Source organism: Bufo bufo, chromosome 2 (genome assembly GCF_905171765.1).
Source record: "Bufo bufo chromosome 2, aBufBuf1.1, whole genome shotgun sequence".
NCBI lineage: Eukaryota > Metazoa > Chordata > Amphibia > Anura > Bufonidae > Bufo > Bufo bufo.
In genome coordinates, this window is record NC_053390.1 from 238,199,395 (window position 1) to 238,216,716 (window position 17,322).

The 17,322-nt window shown below is 42.7% G+C and overlaps 1 protein-coding gene across 4 annotated transcripts in view; it reads left to right on the forward strand.

Annotated features, from left to right (window-relative positions):
* LOC120988662 (E1A-binding protein p400-like) overlaps nucleotides 1-17,322 on the forward strand; it is a 194,341-nt gene that overhangs the window by 129,094 nt on the left and 47,925 nt on the right. For all 4 annotated transcript variants that reach the window (XM_040416268.1, XM_040416267.1, XM_040416269.1 and 1 more), the window contains 9 exons: nucleotides 4,515-4,651; nucleotides 6,037-6,223; nucleotides 6,803-6,969; nucleotides 7,144-7,304; nucleotides 9,373-9,537; nucleotides 9,810-9,971; nucleotides 11,683-11,774; nucleotides 15,803-16,071; nucleotides 16,196-16,398. In XM_040416268.1, coding sequence (XP_040272202.1) covers nucleotides 4,515-4,651; nucleotides 6,037-6,223; nucleotides 6,803-6,969; nucleotides 7,144-7,304; nucleotides 9,373-9,537; nucleotides 9,810-9,971; nucleotides 11,683-11,774; nucleotides 15,803-16,071; nucleotides 16,196-16,398 — 1,543 coding nt within the window. The remainder of the gene's footprint in view (nucleotides 1-4,514; nucleotides 4,652-6,036; nucleotides 6,224-6,802; nucleotides 6,970-7,143; nucleotides 7,305-9,372; nucleotides 9,538-9,809; nucleotides 9,972-11,682; nucleotides 11,775-15,802; nucleotides 16,072-16,195; nucleotides 16,399-17,322) is intronic.

The following is a 17,322-nucleotide window of genomic DNA, read 5'->3' on the forward strand; positions in this document are numbered from 1 at the left end:
ACCAAAAATACACAAATCCCTATCCCAACCGCTAGGTAGACCGATCATATCAGGTATCAGCTCCCTAACATCCAACCTATCAGAATACATCGACCACCTTCTTCAGAGATATGTATTAGAGCTACCCGCCTATTTATGGGATACCTCTCACCTAATTGAAACACTTGAAGAAGTACAATGGTAAAAAAAAAATTCATGGGCTACGCTCGATGTCACATCTCTCTATAGTAATATAATACATGAACTAGGTATTAGATCAGTTAAGGAATTCCTTGATGCCGATTACCGAATGCCACAAACACAGAGAGATTTCATCTTAAAATCAATAGAGTTCATCCTCTGTCACAATTACTTTACATATGATAAAACCATATATTTACAAGAAAGGGGTACGGCAATGGGGACAAAATTCGCCCCTTTATATGCAAATCTCTTTATGGGTTCCTTCGAAAACCATATAGGCTTCCTTAGACACCCCAACATTAGATTCTATAAGAGATACATCGATGACATTATTATGATTTGGGATGGAGAGATTAGAGATCTAATATCACTCATCGAAGAGGTAAATTGTAATAACTGGAACATCACCCTTACACTAGAACACCATTCGAATGAGGTGATATTTCTAGATCTCCATCTGAGCAGCACAAACAATATGATATCTACCAAAACACATTTTAAAAACGTGGATGCTAACAGCTACCTAGATTTTAAGAGCTATCACCACCATGAGTGGAAAACCAATATTCCATACAGTCAAATGAAACGCATTAGAAGGAACTGCTCATATGAGACGATACTAAAGGAACAAATTAACTTAGGGACAAGAGTCAAAGAAAAAGGGTACCCCTCGAATATTATTAAAGATTCAACTTTGAGGATCCTAAAAGAAGACCAAAAAGACTGCCTCAAGACAAAAATCAAAAGTACCGATTCCTTGCGTCGACCGCTCCTTAACTTGATCACACAATATAACCCCAAAAATCATAAGATCAGACAGCTCCTTGCTAAATATTGGCCAATCCTTAGAAAAGATCAGATTTTAGGGAAAACAATCCCTGACCAACCTGGTCTTACTTTCCGTCGAGCCAGAACCCTTAAGAACATTCTAACCCCTTCATGTTCCAAGAGGACATCTGACGGGAACACACACCACCACCGATCACTTCCACTAAATCTGTCTCTGAAAAGAGGGGCATTTCCATGCGGTATTAACAGATGTAAATGTTGCAATATCGGCCCAGCCCCTTCCGTCCTAAGAGCATTGAAAGCGGCGGTCCGATGCGTTCCAAGGTGGAGCAAAGAAAAGGGGGTCAGTCAGCACATCCCAATGCGCAGGGGCACGTTGCTATGGCTGAGAACAAGACTGTTAAACAAAATAAGCAATGCAACAGCTCACTGCAAATCAAATAAAGTACAAAATTGCATCCTAATAGCAAATGCTGAACTAATAAGTTAGAGATACTTAGCAAATCATTTTGTACAAAATTATTTGAGCCCGCCTGCCGAACGTCAAGGCAATCTCTAGTTAGACGGGTTCCTAACACTAAATATACCTGTTATGTGCCATAGCGGCTATCATAAAATTCAGAAAGTGTAGGTTCCACTTACATGCTGGATCCGCCTGAATTTCCGTCATTTTCGGTGCCAAAATGGCCTCCATTACATCCAGGGAAAGCAGTTACCAGCATGCACGCCGGGCCCACTCCACCCCACCCCTGGCGCCACATGGTCACCAAGGACTGCAATGAGAGTCCACACACTATCTCTCTCCTGGTGCCAGATGGCCTCAGTGAGTGGGGGGGATCGGGCCAAGCTAAATACTAACACTGATTAAAATCAACCTGTGGTGGAGCGCATCAGAAGCAGGAAACGATCTCCGGCCTGTGTTGATAGGTTGAGGCCGCGGTGTGTTCCAGCTTGGAGTGCATTGTGCACCGGAAGTCCTCCCGCCGGCTAGTTATCGGCCGCTCCCTTATACATGCCCTCCGCCCTGATATAGGAGACATTCCCTCATTATACCACCAAAGAACATACACCTGAGGGAAATAAAATAAAATAGAACATTATTTATAGAGGAATACCACTATTTTAATTAGATTTTACCGATGGGTTCCAGGGTGGAACGCATCGGAAACAGGAAGTATAGACTAAAAAGAGGATTTCTGGTGCGTTTCAGCGTGGAACGCATCTGGAAAACGGAAATGACACCCTATAACCACACCACCACACTTTTTGGCGTTTTTTTAAAACTATTTAAAGAAACCATTCTGTTGTGTATATGTATTTCTTCTTCTTATTGTATTGCTCCTGATGAAGCGGGATCACCCCGAAACGCATTGAGCAGAATCTGGAATAAAGATATTGCTAAGAAGCCCCTGTGTGACTGGCTGCCATCGATATCTGCGACTCTACAGGCGATTCTGGCTAGGGGGGATTGGTTTGTTGGGTGTCTTGAGTTTATCCCACAGACTACCCCCCAGTGAAGTGAGTAAACACTCTGATAACTTAACATGTTTTTAGCATGCTGTTTTTTATATATTTTTTCTCTATAGTTTTTTTTTTCTCTATAGATTTATCATATGTTTTAAGCCTTTATGTTTTACGGTTTACATAATTGCGTACTATTAATAATCTGTAATCCACTATGTGGTGACCCCCAATTGAGTTTGGTTATGGGAGAAACTCTACCCATTTGAGTAACATAACCTAACTCCTTGGTACATATGTGAGGTTGGCACTTTGTCCATTTCTTTTTCCCTCTTCCTTTTGGTTTTTGTTCCTTGGGGGACAGTTACGACCACTAGAGTTTTCACACACTCAGTAATTTGTTCACATCCTCCGTTCTTTCCCTTTTCACCAACAAAATGATAGTACACGTGGGCTACTTGCCCCCGTTGATTGACTTTACAGCTGCCTCCCTCTTAAGCTTTCACTTACAGTGTACCACCTTTCCACTTTACCGACTTATTCCAACACATTCACAGCTTTCGCCTCGCTTCCCATCACCATTGGCGCCTCTAGTTTTTCTTTTCTCTTTGGGAAGAACCCCTCCCAAAGGATCAGATTAACTCTCACTCTTTTTTTCTCTCTCTTATTGCATGTTCACTCATTCACCTATTTTTCTCAGTGCGCAAGCCACATTTTTCACAGATAGCAAGCCTACTCATTCATTTCTATGGGGCCATGTACACATCTATAGTTTTGGCAGGCCCAACGTAGGTTTTCTACTTGTCCGTAGTTGCAGATGAGAGTAGCACTTTCTATTGATGTAAGCGAGAGAAATATGGAATGCACAAGGAAGCTCCTGTATTTTATTTTTCTGCACAAATACAGACACGGATGTGTGCATGAGGCCTTAGCATTTCATTACATTAAAGTGTACCTATGGTTTGTTTTTAACATTGAAGCAGGCTGATTCATTTTATATATGTTTTTAAAGGTTTTTGATGCAGAGCTCCAAATCCTATGTGTCCCTTCAAGGTCATAGGGTTAAATGATAACCTTCTGGTTGTCTACAGCCACAACCAGGCACCCCATATTATTGTGTTTAAGGGGAGCTGTATAAATCTCTCTTTTGTAAACTCATTGAATTACTTTATTAAAGGGGTTGTCTCATCATGGACAATAGGGGCATATCGCTAGGATATGCCCCCATTGTCTTATAGGTGCAGGTTCCACTTCTGGGACCCGCACCTATATTGAGAACGGAGCCCCGTGGGCCCTATGGAAATTAATGGGAGCAGGGGCCACGCATGTGCGGAACGGCGCCATTCACTTCTATGGGGAGCCAGCTTGGTGGTGGCCGGACCTGAGTCCTCCAGCCACCACCTTGCCGGGCTCCGTTCTCGATATAGGTTGTGGGTCCCAGCGGTGGAACCTGCACCTATAAGACAATGGGGGCATATCCTAGCGATATGCCCCCATTGTCTATGATGAGACAACCCCTTTAAGAAAATCAGTTTTGGAGCTCCCTGACATATTCTACTGTGGGTCACTGATGGCATATTGCTAGGATATGCCATTAATGTCAGATAGATGTGGGCCTCACCTCTGGCACCACCCGCTCCTATCTCCAGAACAGGGCCTATCTAAGTAAAGGAAGAGCAGCCACCTTCTGTTCACTGCTATGGAAGTTCTAAAAATAGCTTAGATCTGGTTCGGCTATATCCAGCTGTCCCATAGCGTTGAATGGAGAGGTGGTGGTGCATGCGCAGTGTTCTCCCTTCGCCTTCACTTCTTGCCATTGGAAACATGGTTTCAGCACAAATTTAGTATATCGGTCATTATGCCTGTCACCAACCTTTTCTAGTGAAATGCACTAGGTACTTATGTGTCCACCAGTGCTATTAGTGAATATTCTTATACACTCCCTGGCAAATAACATACAGTCCAATGCAGGGTGGTGTGAAGGAGAAGCACGGTCATGGATGAAGAAGGCATAGATGTGCGGGAAGTCTAATAACAGTTCTGGGCCTGTTTTATGATGCCTTTTATTTTGTGTTTTATAGACTGTACGACCTTTTATATTACGAAGATGCAAAAAAGATGTTGAGAAGCAACTAACGAAAAAATATGAGCATGTTCTCAAGTGTCGTCTTTCCAACCGCCAGAAAGCGTTATATGAGGATGTCATTCTACAACCAGGGTACCATTTTACTTTGTGAATCTTAGTTAAAAGTATTAGTATGCGTACTGAAGGGCAGCCGATTTAAAACGTAACTTTTTTAAGTTAAAACAAATTTTGTGAGGAGGTCCGCTGTACATGGTATTGGGACGCTGTTGGGGAGTATGTATCAGGCAACCTGGTCGATATGTTTGATAATAACCCACCCCAAATTGTTGGTGTTTGTAACTGTACTCGCACTTGCTTCCCACCCTGCCATAAATCCCTATTGTAACTAGGCCATAGAATGAATCATCAGGGCCTGTGATATGAACAAGTATATGGCTAAACAGACAAAACTGAGCAGCACAATGTGGCTCCATGCCCTGATGGTGGCATGGAACTCGGCACTTACTGCTCTGATGCCAGCAGATGCGCACATGCCGAGAACGCCATTGTTTAGAAGAGCCCCCTGACGTACTCCAATGGAATCGGTGTGTGTCATGCACAATATAGCATACTATTATATATAGTGTTAGTGCACCTGGGCGGATTGGTAATTAATAGACCCTAGGGGCAGGTCACCCATTGTATGGAGGATAAACATGTTGTGTAGATTCCTTCTTGTAGGTAATTGAGATAACTGATATATACTGTAAATGGAAGTGTAAGGTAAGAGAAATATTGGGGAGAGCATATCCCCTTAAATAAAACACAAGAAAAAGAGCTGACCGTTCAGGCCTGAGGGTGGCACTGAGCGCATCTTGGGGATCCACAGATTTGTGTAGGGTTTAGTTAATAGGGACAGCTAGTTGTAAGTGAAGGTGGGCAGCAAGGGCGAGGGCCAACTATTTAGGGTAGGTTATTATCAAACACATTGACCAGGCTGCCTGATACATACTCCCCAACAGCGGACCTCCTCACTATATATTACACACTCTCCTTCTTATTATATATCATTTATTTTTAAATAGTATTTTTAATACTTGCGATTTTTTTGTCTTGTTAACGGGAATCTGTCTCCAGTTTTATGGAGTCCTAACTAAGGGCAGCATAAACTAGTGACAGATCCCCTTACAAAATGCTGGGTCGCTTTCTTTAATTTACTTTGATACAATCTTGTATTGAACAGCTCCAGTGCATGCCGATGAGACCTGAATATTCATGAGCTCCTGATTTTCGCCCAATTCAGATGGAAAAAGCTGTCAATCAGTGGCAGGAAGTGGAGAAAGCCAGAAGCTCATGAATATCAGGACTCATGGGCATGCGCTGGAGCTATTAGATCCTAGCAGCAGATTCCCTTTATTTCTTATTATTTTTCCTCAAAGACAGTGGCAGTCGAGCCAGTATAGCCAGTACAGGTAGTGTCCTACCTATGTTCCTTATATTACCTTTTCTGATCAGTGACAACTTTTTCTTTTGGACAGAACTCAGGATTCCCTGAAGGGAGGACATTTTGTCAGTGTTCTTCATGTCTTGATGCAGTTACAAAGGATCTGTAACCATCCAGATTTGGTGGATCCTCGGTCTGGACATTTCTCTTATGCATTTGAACCTCTGAATTATGAGACGTCATCACTTGTATTACAAGCATTAGAAAATGGTCCCTGGAAGGTGAGAACCAAGGGAATAGTAGAGCAGCCAATCAGGTTGTTGCTGTCATTCACCAGAAGGCCTTTGGAAAATGAGCATTTAAATCTTATTGGCTGTCATGATCAATTTCCCTTGCACTAGTTTGAATACAAGAAACATGTATTAACAAAAGAAATTCAGACCTATCTAAATGAATAAAAAGCTGTTCAAGGTGGACATGTACTTTAAAGTGGTTGTCAACCATATATTCATGTAACTACCTCATTTTATATCTCTTTTGTATCTATTTTTTCATTCACACATCCATCTGCAGTTTCTTCTCTTACAGTAAGGCTCCATTCACATGACCGTATCTTCGGTCCGCATTTTTTGCAGATAGGATGCGGACGCATTCATTTAAATGGGTCCGCAAAAACACACCATGTGCTGTCCGCATCCGTATGTCTGTTCCGTAGCCCTGCAAGAAAGATAGAACATGTCCTATTCTTGTCCGTTTTGCGGACAATGCATAGGCATTGGTACAGTGGATCCGCAAAAAAAGAACTGGTGCTGTATTTTGCGGACCCTGAAGGTGACTGATTTCATGTTCTTATTAAACAGAAGCCAGATCTCTCTCTGTTTGATCTTCTGGGACTTGAAACTAAAATGACACATTATGAGGCCCAGGTGCTGCCTGTCCTAAAGGTGACTAGAAGACTAATGGAGGAAATTTACAACTCTCCTGACTCTACGCCTCAACCCAACCCAGTGAAGATTAAAGCGAACAGGTATCTTGTCTTGGACCGTAACTTTTTCATGATAATCATTGTATTAAAAAGGTAGCGAAACACTAAGTAGGCCAAGAAGGTGAGGAAGAGAATGGGGTGTACTGGGAAGTTGACATAATTGTCTGCCCTTCATATGGTTTTGTGGAAAATAAATGTTGCCCCTTCAACATACAGGTTGTTTCAACCAGTTCTTTATGGTCAAAAACCAGAAGGGAGAACTGTGGCTTTCTCCAACACGCCAGCATCTCGACTAGTTACCACAACCACTGCCACAGTAACTCAGCAGGGCCAGGCACGAGGACGATCCCTAGTTACAACAGCCTCAGCAAATCAAGGTATGAAAAGCGACGGCTTATAAAATGTAAGAATGCGGGTAAATAATTCCTGTGTGTTTCGAGGGTTCAGGTGTCCCTTATCTGATAAAGGCCACGTTCACATCTCTGTATTTTGGTCAGTATTCGTATCTGTAAGCCAAAACCAGGAGTGGATCCAAAACTTTTTGTCTGTAGGTTCCAGTCCTGGTTTTGGAAAATACTGACCATATGAAATTGGTCTTACATTGTGCTCATTTGTGTGATTGTCTTAGGGCCTTACTAGTCCAATTGATTTTCTTAGGAATGCTCGTTCTCAATTGGCCCATGTAATCGAGCATCTGATCAGTCAATAAACAAGCAAACGCTGATGTCGGCTTTGTCGGCTGATGGGTATGTTTGATCAGGATGAAAGATGCCTACAGCACATGTCCCCGTGTAATCAAGGATGTGCTGACGATAATCAATAGAACTGAATGAGGCAGGAATGAAAATCATTCCTCCCACATCCACTTTGCATCGGCTTCTGTAATGGGCCAATGAGCGTCGGTGAACGTGTTTAATGTCCTTCGACACCCGTCCTGGCCGGACATTGGGCAGAGTAAGGCTACTTTCACACTAGCGTTCGGGTGTCCGCTCGTGCGCACCGTTTGAAGGGGCTCACGAGCGGCCCTGAACGCATCCGTCTGGCCCCAATGCATTCTCAGTGGAGGCGGATCCACTGAGAATGCATCCGCCTGCCAGCGTTCAGCCTCCGCTCCGCTCAGTGAGCGGACACCTGAATGCTGCTTGCAGCGTTCGGGTGTCCGCCTGGCCGTGCGGAGGCGAGCGGATCCGTCCACACTTACAATGTAAGTCAATGGGGACGGATCCGCTTGAAGATGACACAATATGGCTCAATCTTCAAGCGGATCCGTTCCCCATTGACTTTCAATGTAAAGTCTGAACGGATCCGCTCAGACAACTTTCACACTTAGAAAATTTTCTAAGTTTTAATGCAGACGCATCCGTTCTGAACGGATGCGAACGTCTGCATTATCGGAGCGGATCCGTCTGATGAAACATCAGACGGATCCGCTCCGAACGCTAGTGTGAAAGTAGCCTAATAGGGCCCTTGCAGTGTGATAACGTTTTAGTGGAACATTTATCAGAACTGGTGTAAAGGAAACCATATCAAGCAATCCGATTCTGCCTTTCATTTTTCTGAGCTCCTTTGGAAAAAGAAATGTGGAATATGATTGGTTGCTATGGGAAACTAAGCCAGTTTTTCTTTACACCAGTTTTGATAAATCTTCCCCAAAATGTATACAGGCTTTAAAGGGGTTGTTCCACAAAGGACACATCATTTATTCACATGATAAGTGATAAATGTGTAATTACTCGGGGCCCCATCCTTCCAATCACTGGAATGAATGTTCTGAGTCTGGTTCATGACCACAGTGAGGACGAGTTGGAATTTAGTGGTGGTCACGTATATGCCCTAATATTACATTCATTGTATAAGGGACTGATGGGAACAATTGAGACACTGATTGAGTGCCAGTGCCAATGTGTGACCATGGTTCCATTCATACTTCTCCTCACTGCATGGCCATTGTAGTGATCAGTGGGGGGCCCAGCTATCAGACATTTATATTGTATCTATCCTGTGGATAAATGATAAATGTCCCTTAGACAACCCCTTTAACAGTGTAAATCAGACAGGGTGCCTATGAAGTATAATCGACTAGCTGTGATTTCTCTTAATAAATAGGTTAACTCTTGAAAAGTATTTGTCACTTATCCACAGGATAAGTGATAAATGTCAGATTTCAGGTGGTCTGATTGTTGGGACCCTCCTTTGCCATCCTCAGAACAAAGGGGTCCCTTAATCCCCTCGCTAAATAGAGCAGTAATGTGCATCTCAGTCCACTGCTCCCTTCACTTCTGTGGGACTCACGGAGCGCTGCGGGTAGGTGATAAATACTTTTCCTGGAGTTCCCTATAGAAAGCTAATACAATTATAACTTGCCTTGAGCGGGTAAACTACACTTACATTCTACATTGCTGGCTTCCGGTAGTTTTTTGTTAATTTACTTTTATGTTTCCGCAGGTGGTGAAGTGGTGAAAATCGCTCAGCTGGCTTCTTCTGGTGCAGCTCAAGGAAGAATAGCACAGCCCAAAACCCCAGTTACCCTGCAGTTCCAAGGAAACACATTCACGCTGTCCCAGAGCCAACTGCGCCAGCTGACTGCTGGACAACCGCTGCAACTGCAAGGTAACTCTGTAAGGTAGAGACCTGGAATATCAGGTTAGATTTGACGTTTTAAAATAATGAAAGTCTGTACTACACAACTAAGATGAGTGGAGAGGAAGGTCCATCATGTGAATTAGATCACAAATACATTCCGGGTAAGGAAATGGGTTATCACGAGTCTCTTGTGAACTCTCCTGAGAGCTATCAGTCTCCTAGAATGGAAACTTTAGATAAAGTCACTGAAAGTACAGTATGAGATTATTGAAACGTTTCATATGTTTATTCATTCACAGGGAGCGTTCTGCAGATTGTTTCGGCTCCGGGACAGCAGTATCTTCGACCTCCTGGGCCTGTAGTAATGCAGACAGTGGCTCAAGGGACCGCAATTCAAAATGCAATAAATGCTTTGGGAAACCAGCACTCTGCCAACGTACCCTCTTTGGCTCCTCAAACAGGTGTGGGAAATTGCTTCATATGATACATATTATATATTTATTTTGGTGAAAAGAGAAAAAGATCACACCCATTAACCCCTTCCCGACCCTCCACGTACAAGTACGGCGCAGGGAGTTCCCAACACACGCCGTACATGCTCGGTGCACTGATTGGGCGGGAACAGGAGCTGTGTTTGCCCGATCAGCGCAGGGGTCTGGCTGTTACTGACAGCTAGGCCCCTGCTGTAACTGCCGGCATTGGTGGAAACTCCAATGCTAGCAATTTAACCCATTAGATGTGGCAGTCAATGATAACCGCCACCTCTAAGCAGTTTACAGAGGGAGGCATGCCAACCTCAGGCAGGGTCTCATAGGTCAGCTGTCAGGTCAAAAAGACAATTATAATGCATTACAATACATAATTTATTATAATGCATTGTGGAAGTGATTAGGACACCAGAGGTTGAAGTCCCATAGTGGGATAAAAATAAAAAGTAAAAACAAAATATGTTTTGTAAAAATAAAAAGTTTTAAGTAGAAAAAAAAGAATGTCTCTTTCCCCCCATCAAGACGTTTAGTATTGAAGAAAAAAAAATAGACATATTTGGTATTGCTGCATCTGTACGGAGTGGCTCTATAAAATGATCCCATAATCTACCCATTCAAATGAACGCTGTTAAAAAAAAAAAAATAATAATAATAAAAAGGCAGAACAGCCATTTTTGGTCACCTCACCTCTGGAAAATCATAATATCAAATGACCAAAAAGTCATGTACCCCAAAATGGTAGCAATGAAAACGTCAACTCATTATGCAAAAAAGAGGGGAAAAAAACTGTATGGCTCTTAGAAAATGTTGACACAAAAACATAACTTAAAAAAATGCTTTTATTGTGTGAAAGCAGGGACAGCGTGATGCTAATGTATGTAAAGCACTGCAGAATAGTTGAAATAGAAGAAGTTTGGTTTCTAAAATTGTCATTTATGGGTGGTTTCTATTATGCAAGCCCCTGAAAGTTACTTCAGAACTGAACTGGTCCTTAAAAAGTCTGTTTGGGAAAATATTTTTGAAAATTCCCTGTTTAGATCAGGGGGTCCACAACCTGCATGAAAAACAACTGATCATGTGAGCAAGTGAATTAAAAAGTAAGCCTGAAAAGTTGATTTCCCATTGCTTAAATAGCGCCAAAATATTCGGCAGCTGTACAGAGATTGTTACTATTCATATCAGTCCTTGTCCTCCATGGGACTCACAATCTGTGTTCCCTATCACAAGCACACTAGGGATGATATAAAAAGGAAAGTTGTATTGCAAATATGCCTTGGCGAAAGAAACAGTTAATAGATAACTGTTTAATGGCCCCTTTACATGGGCCGATTAATGAGAATGAACATTCATACAAACGTTCATTCCTGATAATTGCCCTGTATAAAAGTGGCACCAATCACCTGCCACCAATCATTAGATGAAGGTATCATTGATGCGGCACCCAAAATCATTGTTTCTGAGCAACAGATTGTCTGCATGGGGACAAGTGATTGCAGTAGTGATCGCCTGTTCCCATACAGAGGGGATGATTGCTGCATGTAAATGCAGCTCTCACCTCCACTGATGATTAGGTAATTATCTATAGCAAATGATTCATTCCTGGTAGCTGCCTGCTCATTTGACCCATGTAAAGACTAGGCTGTTACTGAAAGACATTCTACGCTGCATTGGTTATATGTTACAGGAATTCAGGGAAGAAGTATCATGCCTTATCCTGGTGGTGGCGATCCTTCATCTTCTCTCAAAACCTCCCAGAGTTCAGTTACCCCAGCACAGGTACTCCAATTATTTGTTCATTAGTGAATCCAAATTTGAACATAACTATAGAAGTAGATTTCCAATATCAGCAACATCTTTGACAATGTAAAAGTTAATTATTGCTTTTATACTTATAATTTGCAGTTAAGTAGATTCTATTAGGCTGGGTTCACGCGGGCGTTGCGGGAAAATGTGCGGGTGCGTTGCGGGAACACCCGCGATTTTTCCGCGCGAGTGCAAAACATTGTAATGCGTTTTGCACTCGCGTGAGAAAAATCGTGCATGTTTGGTACCCAAACCCGAACTTCTTCACAGAAGTTCGGGTTCGGGATCGGTGTTCTGTAGATTGTATTATTTCCCCTTATAACATAGTTATAAGGGAAAATAATAGCATTCTGAATACAGAATGCATAGTAAAATAGCGCTGGAGGGGTTATAAAAAAATAAAAAATAATTTAACTCACCTTAGTCCACTTGATCGCGGCCCGGCATCTCCTTCTGTCTCCTTTGCTGAACAGGACCTGTGGTGAGCATTAATTACAGGTAAAGGACCTTTGGTGACGTCACTCCGGTCATCACATGATCCATCACCATGGTAAAAGATCATGTTATGGATCATGTGATGACCGGAGTGACGTCACCAAAGGTCCTTTACCTGTAATTAATGCTCACCACAGGTCCTGTTCAGCAAAGGAGACAGAAGGAGATGGCGGGCCGCGATCAAGTGGACTAAGGTGAGTTAAATTATTTTTTATTATTTTTTTAACCCCTCCAGCGCTGTTTTAATATGCATTCTGTATTCAGAATGCTATTATTTTCCCTTATAACCATGTTATAAGGGAAAATAATAATGATCGGGTCCCCATCCCGATCGTCACCTAGCAACCGTGCATGAAAATCGCACCGCATCCGCGATTTTCACGCAGCCCCATTCACTTCTATGGGGCCTGCGTTGCGTGAAAAACGCTGAATATAGAGCATGCTGCGATTTTCACGCAACGCACAAGTGATGCATGAAAAACAACATTCATGTACACAGACCCATTGAAATGAATGGGCCAGTATTCAGCGCGCGTGCTATGCGTTCATGTCACGCATCGCACCCATGTGGGAAAACTTGCTCGTGTGAAAGAGGCTTAAGGGTGAGTCCATGTCTGCCCCAGGCATTCAACTATTCTGTTCCGGCAGGGGAACAGACTACTGGAATTGCCATATTCTGCATAGCCGGGGCCCACTGGATCCCATGCACTACAATTGGGTCCTTCGGATTTCCGGCATGAATGCTGGCATTCTGCCAGACCAAAAAAAAAAAACATTGCATGCCCAATGTGTCAGGAAGACAGGAGGGATCTTCTAGATGGTATGTGGAACTGTATTCAGGTATAGATTTTTTGGGGGTGAGATCAGAAAAATAATCAAGACAATGTGGGGAAAAGAGATTTCTTTCCTGTTCTTTATACCACCTTTTTCATTTCTTTAGGAGCTCAAGGTTGGAGATTACTCCCTGTGTGTCACATGATTGAATTGGTGGTCAAGTGTTGTTTGCTACAATGTTGTATTAAACTAACTGTGCCGACTCTCCTGAGAACGGATTAGGACAGAGTGTAATAAAAGCAAATGTCCTAGCAAATTCTTTAGAAAATGGAGAAAACGTACAATGCATTCGGAACATCTTCAGACCCTTTCCTATCTTGCGGCCTTGTGCGGAAATAAAAAAGTTCTCATTTTTTTGCCATCAATCTGCACTCAAAACCCCACATTGAGAAAATGAAAACAAAATGTTTGAAATCTTTGCTAATTTATTGAAAAGGGAAAACTAACATATTTGACATAAGTATTCAGACCCTTTACTCAGTACTTATTTGAAGTGGCAACCTCCAGTCTTCTTGGTTAAATCACCTGCGGTCTCAATATAAACGGGCCACTCCCGTAACTAACAGAATAACACAACAAGGAAGGAGTGAAAACCACCAATACAGAGAAATAAAAATCTATTTTATTAAAGTATCAATAAAATGTACATAATGCTTAATGTATATGGTTAATTAGGCAGGGACAGCCACAATCCTACATCACCCCGTTATCAGCCCAGTCATATAGAATGTGAAGACAATATCTCAATGATTAAACAAATAAATAACAATTCATCTGAAAGATGTAATGCCAAAATGGACAGGAGATATATAGGATACGTATCTGAGCCCCAACACTACTCAACGGCAATGCGGCCTGGAACCAAATAAGACAAGTGAAAATACCAGGTCATGCAGTGGTGAGGCAACATACCTATGAGGCTGGGACTGAAGTCAGGGCAATGGCGCTCCTCGACACGCGTTTCGCGTGTTGTTTGCTTCCTCCTGGGTTTCATCAGACCAGAGAATCTTGTTTCTCACAGTCAGAGTCCTTCAGATGCTTTTTTTGCAAACTTTCACGTGTCTTTTACTGAGGAGAGGTTTCTTTCTGGCCACTCTGCCATAAAGCCCAGATTGGTGGAGTGCTGCAGTGATGGTTGACCTTCTGGAAGTTTCTTGAATCTGCAATCTGGATCTTTGGAGCTCAGCCAGAGTGACCATTGGGTTCTTGGTCACTTCTCTTACAAGGCCCTTTTCCACTGATTACTTAGTTTGATGGATAATCCAGCTCTAGGAAAAGTCCTGGTTGCTCCAAACTTCTTCCATTTAAGAATTATGGAGGCCACTGTGCTCTTGGGAACTTTCAGTGCAGCAAAAACATTTTTTGTATCCTTCTCCAGTTCTGTGCCTCCACAAGATCATGTCTCTAGGCTCTACAGACAGGTCTTTCCTCCTCGTTGCTTGTTTTTTGCTCTGATATGCATTTTCAGCTCTGAGACCTTATATAGACGGGTGTGTCTTTCCAACACATGTCCAATCAACTGACTTTACCACACGTTGACTCCAATCAAGGTATAGAAACATCTCAAAGGTGATCAACAGAAATGGGAGATCCTAGACCTAATTTCAAGTGTGAGGGTCTGAATACTCATGTCCATGTGAAATTTTAGCCTTTCCTTTTTAATAAACTTGCAAAAATATCTAAAATTCTGTTTTCACTTTCTCATTATGGGGTATTGAGTGCATATGGGGGAAAGCTTAATTTTTTATATTTTAGGCCGCAATTAAACAAAATGTAAAAAAGAGAAAGGGTCTAAAGACTTTCTGAATGCATTATATTGCTCATTATTTTCTAAATAGAGAAACTGTACAGGTTATGCAACCATTTAGACTTACCAAATGTTACTTGTTAGAATAGCTTAAAGGGGTTCTGCAGTTTGTTTAAACTGATGATCTATCCTCTGGATAGCTCATCAGTATCTGACCGGTGGGGTTCCGACACCCGGGACCCCCACCGATCAGCTGTTTGAGAAGGCAGCGGTGCTCCAGGAGCGCCGCAGCCTTCTCACTGTTTACCGCTGGCCCAGTGACGTCACGACTAGTATCAACTTGCCTGGGTGGGGCTAAACTCCATTCAAGTGAACAGAGCTTAGCCCCGCCCAGGCAAGTTGATACTAGTCGTGATGTCACTGGGCCAGCGGTAAACAGTGAGAAGGCCGCGCGCTGCTGGAGCGCCGCTGCCTTCTCAAACAGCTGATCGGCGGGGTTCCCGGGTGTCGGACCCCCGCCGATCAGATGCTGATGATCTATCCAGAGGATAGATCATCAGTTTAAACAAACTGCAGAACCTCTTTAAAGGTAGCCTGGACAGAGAGAAAGGGCTGGGCAAATGGTGGGTTCAGGCTGGGGTTATATGGTCACTGAGGGATCATTATTTCTTTTTTTAGAAAGTACCGTATATTATCCTGCTTTGCTTGTACTGAAGCTGAGCATGTACGTTTTCTGTATAACTTACGTGATTTTTGTATTTGAAGGGTTTACATACCCATCCTTACTTGTTTGACTTTTGTTTTCTTTGGTGTAAAATAGTTAAGAAATAAAAACAAATATAAAAGATGTAATAGTTATGTTAATATGGAATGTAAATGATTGCAAGGTGACTTACTGTCAGTACATTATTTTTGTTTAATACAGGATTTGGCCGAAGAAAAGCAGCGCATATTAAGAGATCACCTGGAACGACTGTTTGCCTGTAATGAACGGCGCTGTGCACAGGCTCCCATTTATGGGAGTGACCTCTTATCCCTTTGTCAAATGCAGTCTCCTAGATTTCATCCACCTGGGAAAGAAACACAGTGGGGCTGGATAGGATCTGTGAACTGTCTTCTATCTAGGGACCCTCTGAGGAAACTCATTCTATCCACAGAGCAGCAGAAGGCAATGCTGGAACCCCTTGCAAGAAGGTAAGTAGTATATTTTACGATCACACAGCTTCTTGCTTGTCTATGTATGTACTGTGTTTATGCTGGTAGTATGTGAGAAACCTGAAATGTCTTCTAGCTTTTTAACATCTCCTTGTTCTATTAGTGCATTGTGTGTGGTGCCTGCCGTTGTTGCACCACCTCCAGTTTTGACAGTACCACATCCTCCACCATTATATATTCACAACATGAAGATGTTAAGTCACAGTTTGAAGGAGCAAGCAGCACCGTACTTGCAGTGCTTGCGAGAACGAACATCTCCTAATTGTGTGCAGACGCCTGACTTGCGGCTCATCCAGTGTGATTCAGGTTGGTTGCATGCTGTGAAGGGTCAAAGTGTAAGCCAAAATGTCATATTGACAGTATTCAGATCACAAGTTAAATTGTTAATAAATCTGATGGCCTAAAGGAGTTTTTCCCATTTTTAAACATTATGTGCAAATGATTTACATGCAGTATGAATTAGCAATGTGTTGTCTGTGGCTCAAAGGCCTCTGTAACTGCCTTACACATACAGTCTTATGAGCATGCTCCTTGTGATTATATCCTGCTTGTGTGACATCCACTGCTGATTATACATGATTCTCTCCCCTCCCTCCATGTAGTATAGGTCATCACACATCTCCTATGTCCAGTGGTCCCTTGCCCTTTCCCTTCCCTGTCCCTGGAAGGATCTTGTTTCATTTGCTGGGTTGCAGATGTGCAGTGTCTAGTAATCAGTGTTGAGCGAATCGAAGCATACGAAGCAGAATTAGATCCGAAGTTTAGGAAAAATTAAACTCGCCGCAAAGCCGAATTTTCTTTGCGCTTCGTGGTAACAAATCGATTTTCCCTAAAATGGCTGAAAATAAAAGAATTATACTCACCTCAACCAGCCAAAGGACCTGCGGCAAGCATGAAGTCGTCACCATGTGATCATGTTGGCCACGCGGCCAGCATGATAACACGGCGACGTCATCACCCTCACTGCAGGTCCTTTGGCAGATTTTCTTCAATCAAGATGGGAGTGGACGGCCTCTCCACGAGCAAGTGGTTGAGGGGAGTATAATATATATATATTTTTTAACCCTGGATTAACCCCCTGAGCACCTGAATGTGAGTCTCAAATGCTGCAATCAGCATTGAACACGGCATCTTAGGGGTTAAATGACTGTGGTGGCATGATCACTGTTCCCCGTCATTGCGCCCTCTCCATACGATGAAAACTGATTTGTGACAAAGTAATTCATATGA